General features: G+C 30.0%; 1 protein-coding gene across 1 annotated transcript in view; it reads left to right on the plus strand.

The window, feature by feature from the left end:
- LOC134692233 (uncharacterized) overlaps window positions 1–13,961 on the plus strand; it is a 36,559-nt gene that overhangs the window by 9,123 nt on the left and 13,475 nt on the right. Inside the window, exons 2-3 of the mRNA XM_063552684.1 lie at window positions 6,955–7,958; window positions 8,371–8,578. Of these exons, the coding sequence (XP_063408754.1) occupies window positions 6,969–7,958; window positions 8,371–8,578 (1,198 nt within the window). The 5' untranslated portion in view covers window positions 6,955–6,968. The remainder of the gene's footprint in view (window positions 1–6,954; window positions 7,959–8,370; window positions 8,579–13,961) is intronic.

Raw genomic sequence — 13,961 nt, forward strand, 5'->3', positions numbered from 1 at the left:
AAGTTAGTCCAAATCGGGGTCCAAAATTAAACTTTGTTTGATTTCATCAAAAATTGAATAAATGAGGTTCTTTTATATGCCAAATCTAACTGTGTATGTAGATTCTTCATTTTTGGTCTTGTTTTCAAATTGGTCTACATTAAAGTCCAAAGGGTCCAAAATTAAACCTAGTTTGATTTGAACAAAAATTTAAATCTTGGGGTTTTTTGATATGCTGAATCCAAACATGTACTTAGATTTTTGATTATGGGCCCAGTTTTCAAGTTGGTCCAAATCAGGATCTAAAATTATTATATTAAGTATTGTGCAATAGCAAGTCTTTTCAATTGCACAGTATTGCACAATGGCAAGAAATATCTTATTGCACAATATTGTGAAATAGCAATTTTTTTTAATTAGAGTTATCTTTCTTTGTCCAGAATAGTAAGCAAGAAATATCTAATTACAATTGTAAGAATTTTTTTTATTTGGAGTTATCTTTCTTTGTCCAGAATCAACTTAAATCTTTGTTATATACAATATACAATGTATATTCACTTTTTACTACCAACTGATGAATTATAAAATAATCTTTACCATTCAGTGATAACAAGCAGTTTTTTTACATCTTAATATTATATGATGTATTTAAATGAGAAGTTATTGTTGCAAACTCCATTAGAAATTTTAATTGAGATTAGTTTTGGAATAAGGGAAAGGGGATGTGATTAAAAAAATTGGGTTCAATTTTCTCATTTGAAATTTCATAAATAAAAAGAAAATTTCTTCAAACCTTTTTTTTAGAGAGGATTAATATTCAACAGCATAGTGAATTGCTCAAAGAGAAAACAAAAAATTTAAGTTCATTAGAACACATTCATTCTGTGTCAGAAACCTATGCTGTGTCAACTATTTAATCACAATCCAAATTTAGAGCTGAATCCAGCTTGAATGTTGTGTCCATACTTGCCCCAACCGTTCAGGGTTCAACCTCTGCGGTCGTATAAAGCTACGCCCTGCGGAGCATCTGGTTCAAATTGGTCTACATTAAGGTCCAAAGGGTTTTAAATTAAACTTAGTTTGATTTGAACAAAAAATGAAATCTTAGGGTCCTTTGATATGCTGAATCTAAACATGTACTAAGATTTTTGATTATGGGGCCCAGTTTTCAAGTTTGTCCAAATCTGGGTCCAAAACTAAACTTTGTTTGATTTCAACAAAAACTGAATATATGGAGTGATATTTTGGCTCTCAATAATGACGACTTCAGTGTGTATATTAATGAAATTTATCCTGCTGAACTTACTTTAAATAAAGCCAATACTAACAATGACCACTGCCCTTTCCTCGATCTTGATATCTATATCACTAACGGAAAGCTAAATTCTAAAATTTATGATAAAAGGGATGATTTTTCATTTCCTATCGTTAATTATCAGTTTTTAGATGGTGACGTACCCTTGTCACCATCTTACGGTGTTTATATATCTCAACTTGTACGATTCGCTCGTGTATGTTTTAGATTTTAACGAGAGAAATTTATGTATTACTGAAAAATTATTACACCAGGGTTTTCGATATCACAAACTTGTCAAAACATTTACTAAATTTTATCATCGGTATAAAGACATCATTCGTAAATATAGCTCAACTTGCAGACTTCTTATACGTTCAGGTATTTCACATCCAATTTTTTATGGAAATATTCTTTATAAAGCACAAAGGTGTCAGTATTCACCTCAGAAACTTACCAAACCTTTGAATAGACTTATTAAGAAGGGATATAATTACGATACTGTTGTCAAATCATTAAAGATTGCATATTTTGGCGTTAATATTGAGTCACTGATAAGGTCTTTGCGTCGGATCTAAACACATTTATTCTAAAAACAGTTGTTGGCATGACACGGGTTATGTTCTTCTCATATATGTTATGATGGTATGATACTAAACCCCTAACGGGAATGATTGTGCCTGATGTTCATATGATGAAATCATAATCTTTCAGTCAGTTTAATTGAAGTCAGGAGCTGGCATGTCAGTTAACTGCTAGTTGTCTGTTGTTATTTATGTATTTTTGTCATTTTGTTTATTTTCTTTGGTTACATCTTCTGACATCAGACTCGGACTTCTCTTGAACTGAATTTTAATGTGCGTATTGTTATGCGTTTACTTTTCTACATTGGTTAGAGGGTTGAGATCTCACAAACATGTTTAACCCCGCCGCATTTTTGCGCCTGTCCCAAGTCAGGAGCCTCTGGCCTTTGTTAGTCTTGTATTATTTTAATTTTAGTTTCTTGTGTACAATTTGGAAATTAGTTTGGCGTTTATTATCACTGAACTAGTATATTTTTGTTTAGGGGCCAGCTGAAGGACGCCTCCGGGTGTGGGAATTTCTCGCTACATGAAGACCTGTTGGTGACCTTCTGCTGTTGTTTTTTTATTTGGTCGGGTTGTTGTCTCTTTGACATATTCACCATTTCCATTCTCAATTTTATTCAATATGCTGAATCTAACTATGTATTTAAATTTTCAATATTTGGGCCCGGTTATCGAATTGGTCCACATTGAGGTCTAATGGGTCCAAAATTGAACATTATTTATTTGATTTAATCAACAATTGAATTCTTGGGGTTCTATGATATTCTGCATTTGACCATGTATTTAGATTTTGGATATTGGAACGTAATAGGTAAATGCGCAATTTAAAATTTTTACGTTTTTAAGTTTAAGTTGTTAGACCATATTCATTCTGTGTCAGAAACCTATGTTGTGTCAACTATTTTATAAATATTTTACAAATTCAGATCTGTGTCACGCTTAAATGTTGTGTCCATACTTGCCCCAACTGTTCATAGTTTTACCTCTGCGGTCGTATGAAGCTGCACTCTGTGGAGCATCTAGTTTTATTTATTCTAACTTCAAGACATCTCATAAACTTTATAAGATATCTTATATAGCTTATAAGATATCTTATATAGCTTATAAGATATCTTATATAGCTTATAAGATATCTTAAATAGCTTATAATATATCTTATGTAGCTTATTATATATAGTTTATTAGGTATTTTATACAACTAATAATATATCTTATACAATTTATTAGATATCTTATACAATTTATAAGATATCTTATACAATTTATAAGATATCTTATTTAATTTATAAGATATCTTATTTAGTTTATAAGATATCCTATATAGTTTATGATATATCTTGTATAATTTATTAGATATATTACATCATTTATATCTCCTATAATTTTCTTTAGAAGATACTTTATTATTTTTATTTAGTAATTAAAGATATGTTATAATCTATATGAGATATCTTATAAAGTGTATAAGATATTTTCTATATTACATAAGATATCCTGTTAGGAAATACCTTTCAAAACAGATTATATAAGATACATAATATATTATATAAAATTCTTATATATTAAATAAGATATTTGATATATGATATAAGATATCTGACAGATATAGTTTATAAGATATCTTATATTGTTTATAAGAAATCTTATATTATTATTATTTAATAGTTTATAAGATATCTCATATAAGTTTCTTTATAAGTTATCTCATTAATTGCATAAGATATGTTATCAACTGAAGAAGATATCTTATGAATCATATAAGATATTTTATATAAAAAATATTTATGATATATCTCATAAACTTTACAAGATATCTTATTAACTTTAGAAGATATCTTGTAAACTATATAAGGGATCTTATAAAGTATATGAGATATCTTTTCAAACTGAAATGATATAAGATATTTTATATATGAAAAAAGATATCTTATATATTATAAGAGATATTTTATATATTATATGAGATATCTTGAAATTCAAAAATAGCGAAACGGCTTGCCATAGAGAGTCTACAAACGTAAACATCGCTCCGTCATCCAGATGCAATGTATATGTCTTACTGTACATGTTATACACGTGCTAACCTGAATATTCATACTTTTTGGTTAAGTTTTTACAAAGGTGACAATCAACAAAAACACGTCCATAAATTAGATGCAATATTTACACAACAACACTGACCAAATGAAATAATTTATAATCCTGGTACCTATTGTTTACCATACTACGATATGGATACATCATAAATGATAGAATCGTGCACAGCAGGCTAAGTTTCTGATATATGCATGCATTGGTAAAACAAATTGGATTGCCTTTATTTTCACCAGTCTCTCGTTTCATATGGCTTGAAACTCTTTTATGTGTAACCGTGGCAACAATCTGCATTTGTTACAAAATGTTGAACAAAAATGGATGAAACTGTCCCAAAAATTTGGTTCAAAGGATAATTTCAATCCTATAAAGTGATACATTTCTTGAAATTGTAGATATTTATCTATCAAGAAAATCGTATGAATTTTTCTTATTTTCCCATGAAATTGCATTAAAAAATTCAAGGTAAGATCATTGTTAGGTATATGGGCGTTTTTCAATAAAAGCGTAACTTTCAGACCTAAAAAAATGGAGAATCAACTTGTCTAAAATTTAATTTCAAGAGTTATTTTGAATACCTCTATTAAAGACCTGTTTGTAAACAAAAAGTGCAATCTTAAATACTTAAAATGATATTTTTTTCATAATTTGTATAAAAAAAGATTGAAGTACTAAAAGATGTTGCAGACACCGGCGCGGGACGTTTGCGCTTTTTCATAGGACATTTGCGCTTTTTATTTTGGACACTTGCGCTTCAAATTATAGGACATTTGCGCTTTTTAAAAATAGACATTTGTGCTTTTTACATTTGGACATTTGCGCTTTTGCAAAATTTGGTTTTTATGACTATCCGCCCCTTTTATACGGGCTTGGGACCGGCATGTTTGACCTTCAAGAATCAAAATCATATTGTTCTTTATGATTAAAAATCGTTTCATAGCACATTTCATAGCACAATTATATATTGTTTTAAAGTTTATTTACAGCTAAAAGTATACATTATAATAAATATAAAGAAATAAAAAAAGAAAATTCATTACAGGTCAGTTTAGCTTGATAACTGAAGCCCAAGGAGTGAACAAATTAAGCTCTTGTTATCAGTTTTGACTGTTATTTCGTCCATATTTCAAATAATAATTAATTTTATCTTTCTCAGGTGCGTGTTCATTAATGTAACGAATCTTAATGTTATTCACTGACTGTTGTTCAAGGATTCTCTTCAAAAAGATTAAAAAAAAATAGCAGGATGAGTCGAGTAGAACTGTTCATTATAGTGGGCATGGAAGGATTTTGGACCATTTGTTATGGAACGCCACAGCTGTCTTATGTGGAACTCTGATATTACTTTATGTTGTTTTATCATTACTTAATACTAGTTTGTCTTTATTTGATATGGTTTTGACATTACGTAATGATGTTTTAATATAACTCAATATGGAATAGTCATTACTTAATGATATTCGATATTACACGATATGGTTTCGTATTGACTTGATATAGTTTTGTCATCACTCAATATGGTTTTGTCATTACTCGATGTGGTTTCACCATTATTTAATATGGTTGTGTCATTAGTCAATGTGGTTTTAACATTACTTGATGTGTATGTGACTTAACGTAGTGTAGTTGTTTCATTACATGATGTGATTTTGAAACATCATTACATAATGTTAAAACCATATAAAGAATAGACAAATCATAATTACGAAATAACAAAATCACATCATGTAATGAAACAACTACATTACGTTAAGTCACATTCACATCAAGTAATGTTAAAACCACATTGACTAATGACGCATCATTACGTAATATCAAAACCATATCAAATAAAGACAAATTATTATTAAGTAATGATAAAACAACATAAAGTAATATCAGAGTTCCACATAAGACAGCTGTGGCGTTCCATAATTTGTCGTACTAATGACAAATATAAGTTAAATTTATTAACGTGATGATTACTTCGCATTAAAATTACAGGTAGACGACTAAAGGTTAAAAGCGCAAATGTCCAGTCAAATTAATACAGGTGAATCAAAATTTAAAGCGCAAATGTCCATAGTATTTGAAGCGCCAATGTCCTATCGTTTAACAGGTAAAAATGCGCAAACGTCCTGTGCCCGCAGACACTGTGTCGTGAAATTTACGGTGAAAAATCCGTTATCGTTTTTTTTATATAATTTTGAAACATATCAAATTATGAATGAGATACAGCGTGGTGACTGCTTCTGTTAATTTTTGTTAATTCATACCTTTGGATTTATACAATTCTTTGGAAGCGTTTGTTTATACTAAAGAATGTTGAGTAAAACATGATTTTATGCATTTATTTATTAAAGATTTTAATACAAAAATTTCTCGAAAACCAAACTGGTTTTCACTGAGTTGCCCATCTATAACTTTATTCAATCTGTTATTTAACAAAAATTGCATTAAATTTTTTTGAAGACATTTAATTAAAGAAATACTTCTGTTAATTATTTAGATCATTAAGATCTCCTGATTTATGAAGTGCTTTCACAAAAGATTTTTTCCACATATTTGGATATTTACCTGATTTAAAAAAAATAAGATTAACAAGTTAAAGAAATAAACTTCCTATCACTGGATATGTATATTTAATAATTTCATTTAAAATTCTGTCTGGTCCTGCTGATTTTCCAGTTTTTAATTGGGAAATTACTCTTGTTTAATTTCTGATTTAAGGTAATAGGTTGGTCAGTTAGATGTATAACATCTTCTGAAAGTGTAAATATTACCGTTTTAATCTATATATATAATTTTTAGAATATAATAAGAAAAAAAACTATTTATTATTTTTAAGATAATTGTATATAGTCCTATATAATCTTTGGCTAACGTACGTCATTCAAATTATGTGAGAAAACTATATATAATTACTGCTCAACCTTTATATGTTGACATATTAAAGTCAGCTCATGCTTAAAATAGTCTAAATTATAAACTGATACCGTTAATTACTTAATGTTTTTTCAGAAATAAACGGAACGATGTCATCAAGACTAAAGGAAAACTTTCTTAGACATGCAATTCTTGTTGTTGACCATTCTAAAGATGCCTTGATATCCTTAGTAGATTTGGAACTGTCAAACAACGGGTTAAGTTTTGAACATTTCATAAACAAAAATCAACATGAAATCTATCATTTACATAATAATTCTAGATGTTGCCAATGTCCAAATGGCTACTATCCACAAAAATCATCTAGAATCTTACATGGTCAACAGATGGACCTGTTATTTGACAGAACATCGAAGAAACCTTGTCATAAATCAGGAAGATCAGGTGACTATTGTTGTAGTACTGCTATGCCTGGACTACGCACAGCAATCCTTGACCTTACCTTGGCAAGATGTCTGCTGGTTAACTTTTGTCTAGATGTGTTCTGGTACAGCTGCTTAAATCAGCAGGGAAAGACGTTAGAAGATTTTTTAGACAATCATAAACACGACATTTACCATCTCTGGCAGTATAATACACCATGTTGTCAATGCCCGGCGTCAGGGTTTAAATTTCCAAGCAGTCGGCTAATTTTGGATCAGACACATTGGATTCAGTTGTTTAATGCCCTTAAACTTCCATGTTTAAACCACAAAAAGAGACCGAGTCCTGGAAGTATGCATAGTATTTGCTCTGTTGCAGCAATGTCAGGGATATCAGTTACACATCTGAATACATATCTATCCAAAGTGATTCTACAGAACTTCTGCTCTTTGTGGCAGACAGTTGAAACATTGGTTCAGATAAGAAATGTAGACTATGGCCATGCTACTGCAGGTGAAATGACAGATCAAGAATATAATAAATCGGTCAACACAATTGAGCTTAATATTATGGTAATCGGACAAGTTTGTAATAAGGAAACATATTTTAAAGGAGTTATTCATGAAGCCAAACATGGTACACTTCAATATACTCTGTTCGAGAAATATAAAGACAGCCTGATAGAAAACCTTGCTCGACAAGATGAACTCAACAAGGTATGCACAGTTAAGTTGTAAATGGTTTTTATTTCATTAAGCTGTACGGCTTGTCATCTAGGTATAACATAAAACTATAAATATGTAGCAGTAATTCTTATTAACTAATTGAAGAATACGCTATAAAATTTACTCAATTGATTTTTGTGTCTCTCAATTCACGCTGATATGCTGATAGGTCTAATAAATCTTAAACTGAAATCTCAAATTAATACATTTGCCTATAATGTTGAGGAAATAAAATGTGCGTGTTTCAGTCTTATCTTTTATTTGAATAACTTACAATTAAAAACACGATGTTAGAATTTGTTTTCTTCTGTTTCCTTTACTTATACAAGACGTAGAATATTGCATATAAGACAAGCATATTTAAGATCATAAAATAACGTGCAGATGACATGTCATTTTTCAGAATGTTACTGGAATAGTGATACCACAATTAAACAGGCTTGCAGATAAAATTGCATCTAAGGCTGAACAGATACCTACTGCAATTGCTGCAAAAATGCCAAAAATTATTGGTGATTCGATACAGCAGTTTCACGAAACAGATGAACGGAAACAAACAGATCAAGACAATCTACAGGAAAATCTAAAAGATTATCTTAATAGAATTCAATGTAAGCTTTTAATGGTCATAAGTAGTATTTGCTGTATTTAGTTTTTATACGACCGCAAAAATTGAAAAAAATTTTGTCGTATATTGCTATCACGTTGGCGTCGTCGTCTGCGTCGTAGTCGTCCTAATATTTTTAGTTTCCGAACTCTAACTTTAGTAAAAGTGAATAGAAATATATGAAATTTTAACACAAGGTTGATGACCACAAAAGGAAGGTGGGAATTGATTTTGGGAGTTTTTATCCCAACATTTCAGGAATTAGGGGTCCAAAGGGTCCAAAATTAAACTTTGTTTGATTTCATCAAAAATTGTATAATTGGGGTTCTTTGATATGCCGAATCTAACTGTGTATGTAGATTCTTAATTTTTGGTCCCGTTTTCAAATTGTTCTACATTAAGGCCCATGGGTCCAAAATTAATCTTAGTTTGATTTTGACAAAAAATGAATCCTTGGGGTTCTTTGATATGCTGAATCTAAAAATGTACTTAGATTTTTATACGACCGCAAAAATTTGGTCGTATATTGGTATCACGTTGGCGTCATCGTCTGCGTCGTCGTCGTCGTCGTCCGAATACTTTTAGTTGTCGCACTCTAACTTTAGTAAAAGTGAATAGAAATCTATGAAATTTTAACACAAGGTTTATGACCACAAAAGGAAGGTTGTGATTGATTTTGGGAGTTTTGGTCCCAACATTTTAGGAATTAGGGGCCAACAAGGGCCCAAAATAAGCAGTTTCTTGGTTTTCGCACTATAACTTTAGTTCAAGTGAATAGAAATCTATGAAATTTTGACACAAGGTTTATGACCACAAAAGAAAGGTTGGGATTGATTTTGGGAGTTTTGGTTTCAACGATTTAGGAAAAAGGGGCCAAAAAGGGCCAAAATAAGCATTATTCTTGGTTTTCGCACAATAACTTTAGTATAAGTCAATAGAAATCAATGAAATTTAAACACAAGGTTTATGACCACAACAGGAAGGTTGGGATTGATTGTGGGAGTTGAGGTCCGAACAGTTTAAGAGTCATTCTCTGTAAGCATCAAAATTATGTGGAAATGACATGTCACAGAATTAGTTCAAAATTTGTAAAAATGATCTAACAGTTGAGATATACTGAAAAATACAATCAGTTTGGTGTAAAATTTTGTGGTTGCTATGGTAACGGCTTGAACACTTTTTTGTCAATTTTGGCTAGGAAAAAAGGCTAAAAATGTGCAATTTTAGTTAGATAAATACGGCCTTCAAGAGAATAAAAAAGAAAATTTTGTTTGCTATTATGAATAAGTATGGTAACGACATATTTAAAAATTGCATTTAAAAAAATATATTTAAAAGCATGTATGTGAAGAACCTAGCTCCAAAAAGGGTCAAATTCCACGTGTATTGAAAATCCAATTTTACCCTGTTTTGAAAGCTTCAAAAATTTTCAACACAGATTTTCCCAATATGGTTAAAATAATTTTTGAATAGTTTAACCATTGCTTAATCAAAATACAAAAAATTGGGAGGGGTATATTTGAAAATTTTGCTAAATTCAATTTTTTGAAAACATGGTTTTTCGAAATTGCTGTTTTTCATATTGTTACAAAAATAATATTGAAATTGACAAAAATGCTTTAAATGTCTACAAATACTTAATCTTGATCTCAGAAAAAATACATGTTATCAAAATCAAATATAACAACTGCTGAACCCTAAAAGCTCAATTTAAAGCCCCTTTTAGTTATTCCTGTGTATCAGGAGTAACTTCCCCTGAATTACTCATCAAACAAGAAGACACTTTTATTGTTTGTCTATCTGATGAGTTCAGCACTTTTCTACTGATTTTTGTCGAGCCTTCGACTTTAGTCGAAAAAGCGAGACTAAGCGATCCTACTTTCCGTCGGCGTCGGCGTCGTCGTCGGCGGCGTCCACATATATTCACTCTGTGGTTAAAGTTTTTGAAATTTTGATAACTTTCTTAAACTATACTGAATTTCTACCAAACTTGGACAGAAGCTTGTTTATGATCATAAGATAGTATCCAGAAGTAAATTTTGTAAAAATAAAATTCCATTTTTTCCGTATTTTACTAATAAATGGACTTAGTTTTTCTGCGGGGAAACATTACATTCACTCTGTAGTTAAAGTTTTTAGAACTTTAATAACTTTCTTAAACTATCCTTGGTTTGAACCAAATTTTGACAGAAGCTTGTTTATGATCATAAGATAGTATCCAGAAGTAAATTTTGTAAAAAAATAAATCCATTTTTTCCGTATTTTACTTTTAAATGGACTTAGTTTTTCTGAGTGGAAACATTACATTCACTCTGTGATTAAAGTTTTTAAAATTTTAATAACTTTCTTAAACTATCCTGGGTTTGTACCAGACTTAGACAGAAGCTTATTTATGATCATAAGATAGTATCCAGAAGTAAATTTTGTAAAAAGATAACTCCATTTTTTCTGTATTTTACTTTTAAATGGACTTATATTTTCTTCCAGTTAACATTACATACAGTCCGCAGTTAAAGTTTTCAAAACATTAATTAGATTCATTAACTATCCTAGATTTTTACCAAACTTGGACAGAAGCTTCTTACAATCATAAGATAGTATCAAGAGGAATATTTTTATTGATTTTTTTCCTCATTTTTTGTTGAGCCTGCGATTATAACGACTAAGCATATTTATCTTGTTATAACAACTTAGCTAACTTGTTTAAACGACTTAGCTAAGTTGTTATAACAAGATAAATATGGTCAGTCGTTATAACAACTAAGCTAAGCCGTTTGAACAAGTAAGCTAAGTCGTTATAACGACTTAGCATTCTTATCTTGTTATAACAACTTAGCTAACTTGTTTTAATGACTTAGCGTACTTGTTTTAATAACTTAGCTAAGTTGTTATAATGAGTTAGCATATTTATCTTGTTTTAACAACTTAGCTAACTTGTTTTAACGACTTAGCTTACTTGTTTTAACGACTTAGCTTACTTGTTTTAACAACTTAGCTAAGTTGTTACAAGGACTCATCATATTTATCTGGTTATAACAACTTAGCTAACTTGTTTTAACGACTTAGCTTACTTGTTTAAACAACTTAGCTAACTTGTTATAACGACTTAGCTAATTTCACTCGTTATAACAACTTAGCTTACTCCTTTTCATTCTTTGCTTCATTTACTTTTTATCTTACTATAATCATTGCTGTACCAACTTTGTAGAAATTAAAAATATTTCTCTGAATAAAAACTACAATATCTTAATCTTACTATATTGGATTTAAACCTATTATAGTATTTGGATCAAATAATGTATGCATAATTTGTCAGAGATCAGTTGTCATGATCAATAGCACAATAAATAATGCAAGTTAATTCCATCACGTCAAGTTATCGAAACATAAGTTTTGATAGCAATAGTTTAGTATGGTAAAGAAAACAATTGCGACACATACTTTGTAAAAAGAAAAGGCTGACAATTGAAAGCTTGCAATTCAGTCGTTCATTATAAAGTTACTAGTTTCCAACAACTGGCATGCAAAATGTAGATTTCAGTTGTCTAATCAGGGAATGTATGAAAAAAGTTAAGACAATATCTTTCGAAGGATTTTTTTTGGTCATTTTTCGTATAAAAAACATGATATTTATATCTCATTTTAATTTTTTTCATTGACTACATGTATGTAGGGTATCAGAATGTGTGAAGTTTATTTTCATGTTATTATATGATCATAACTTATCATCTGATATGATAAGGATTGCAATAATAACAGTTATGCCTGGATTTTTTTCCCTAAGTAAAAAAAAATCAAAAATTCAAAGTGACCTTTTTTCAAACAAAATTTAAAAAAAAATAAAAAATATACCCTCTGAGATATTTTTGTCAAGAATGCATCATATGCAATATTTTATAATGATCATCTTCGTTTATGCAAAAAAATCTGGAAAAAAAAAAATTTGAAGCCATAAAATTGGGTTATTTTGTGATTTTTTGTAAATCTTGATTTTTTGGAAAAACATCAAATTTTAAATTTCAAATATTTTACTTTAGATGAAAAAACTTTCGAAACTTTCAAATGTATTTTGAAACACTAATATATAATAGTTGTAGGGCAAAAGAAAATTTGGGATAGATGTGTCCAGTGTATTGGAAAAAAAAGCGGTAAAAATGGGTAAAAATGGAGTTTTCATCGAGCATTTTTGGCGTTTTTCTACCAAAATCAGAGCAACTTGTTTCCATGGCAACCAACACTTCAAATTTTTAAATGATTATTATTTTTGTTGTCAGTGCACCATTACTAACCCATGATCTGAAAATAAAGGATATCCATGAGTATGCATTTCTCATTTTCTTTGAAATCCTTTGATGCTTACAGAGAATGACTCTTAAGAATCAGGGGCCAAAAAAGGAGCCAAAATAAGCATTTTTCTTGGTTTTCGGACCATAACTTTAGTATTAGTAAATAGAAATCAATGAAATTTATACACAAGGTTTATGACCACCAAAGGAAGGTTGGGATTGATTTTGGGAGTTTTGATCCCAACAGTTTAGGAATAAGAGGCCCAAAGGGTTCAAAATTAAACTTTGTTTGATTTCATCAAAAATTGAATAATTGGGGTTCTTTGATATGCCGAATCTAACTGTGTATGTAGATTCTTAATTTTTGGTCCCGTTTTCAAATTGGTCTACATTAAGGTCCAAAGGGTCCAAAATTAAACATAGTTTGATTTTAACAAAAATTGAATCCTTAGGGTTCTTTGATATGCTGAATCTAAAAATGTACTTAGATTTTTTATTATTGGCCCAGTTTTCAAGTTGGTCCAAATCGGGGTCCAAAATTAAACTTTGTATGATATCATCAAAAATTGTATAATTGGTGTTCTTTGATATGCCAAATCTAACTGTGTATGTAGATTCTTAATTTTTGGTCCCGTTTTCAAATTGGTCTGCATTAAAGTCCAAAGGGTCCAAAATTAAACTAAGTTTGATTTTAACAAAAATTGAATTGTTGGGGTTCTTTGATATGCCGAATCTAACTGTGTATGTAGATTCTTAATTTTTGGTCCCGTTTTCAAATTGGTCTACATTAAGGTCCAAAGGGTCCAAAATTAAACATAGTTTGATTTTAACAAAAATTGAATCCTTGGGGTTCTTTGATATGCTGAATCTAAAAATGTACTTAGATTTTTTATTATTGGCCCAGTTTTCAAGTTGGTCCAAATCGGGGTCCAAAATTAAACTTTGTTTGATATCATCAAAAATTGTATAATTGGGGTTCTTTGATATGCCAAATCTAACTGTGTAGGTAGATTCTTAATTTTTGGTCCCGTTTTCAAATTGGTCTGCATTAAAGTCCAAAGGGTCCAAAATTAAACTAAGTTTGATTTTAACAAAAATTGA

This window comes from Mytilus trossulus, chromosome 12 (genome assembly GCF_036588685.1).
Source record: "Mytilus trossulus isolate FHL-02 chromosome 12, PNRI_Mtr1.1.1.hap1, whole genome shotgun sequence".
Taxonomy (NCBI): domain Eukaryota; kingdom Metazoa; phylum Mollusca; class Bivalvia; order Mytilida; family Mytilidae; genus Mytilus; species Mytilus trossulus.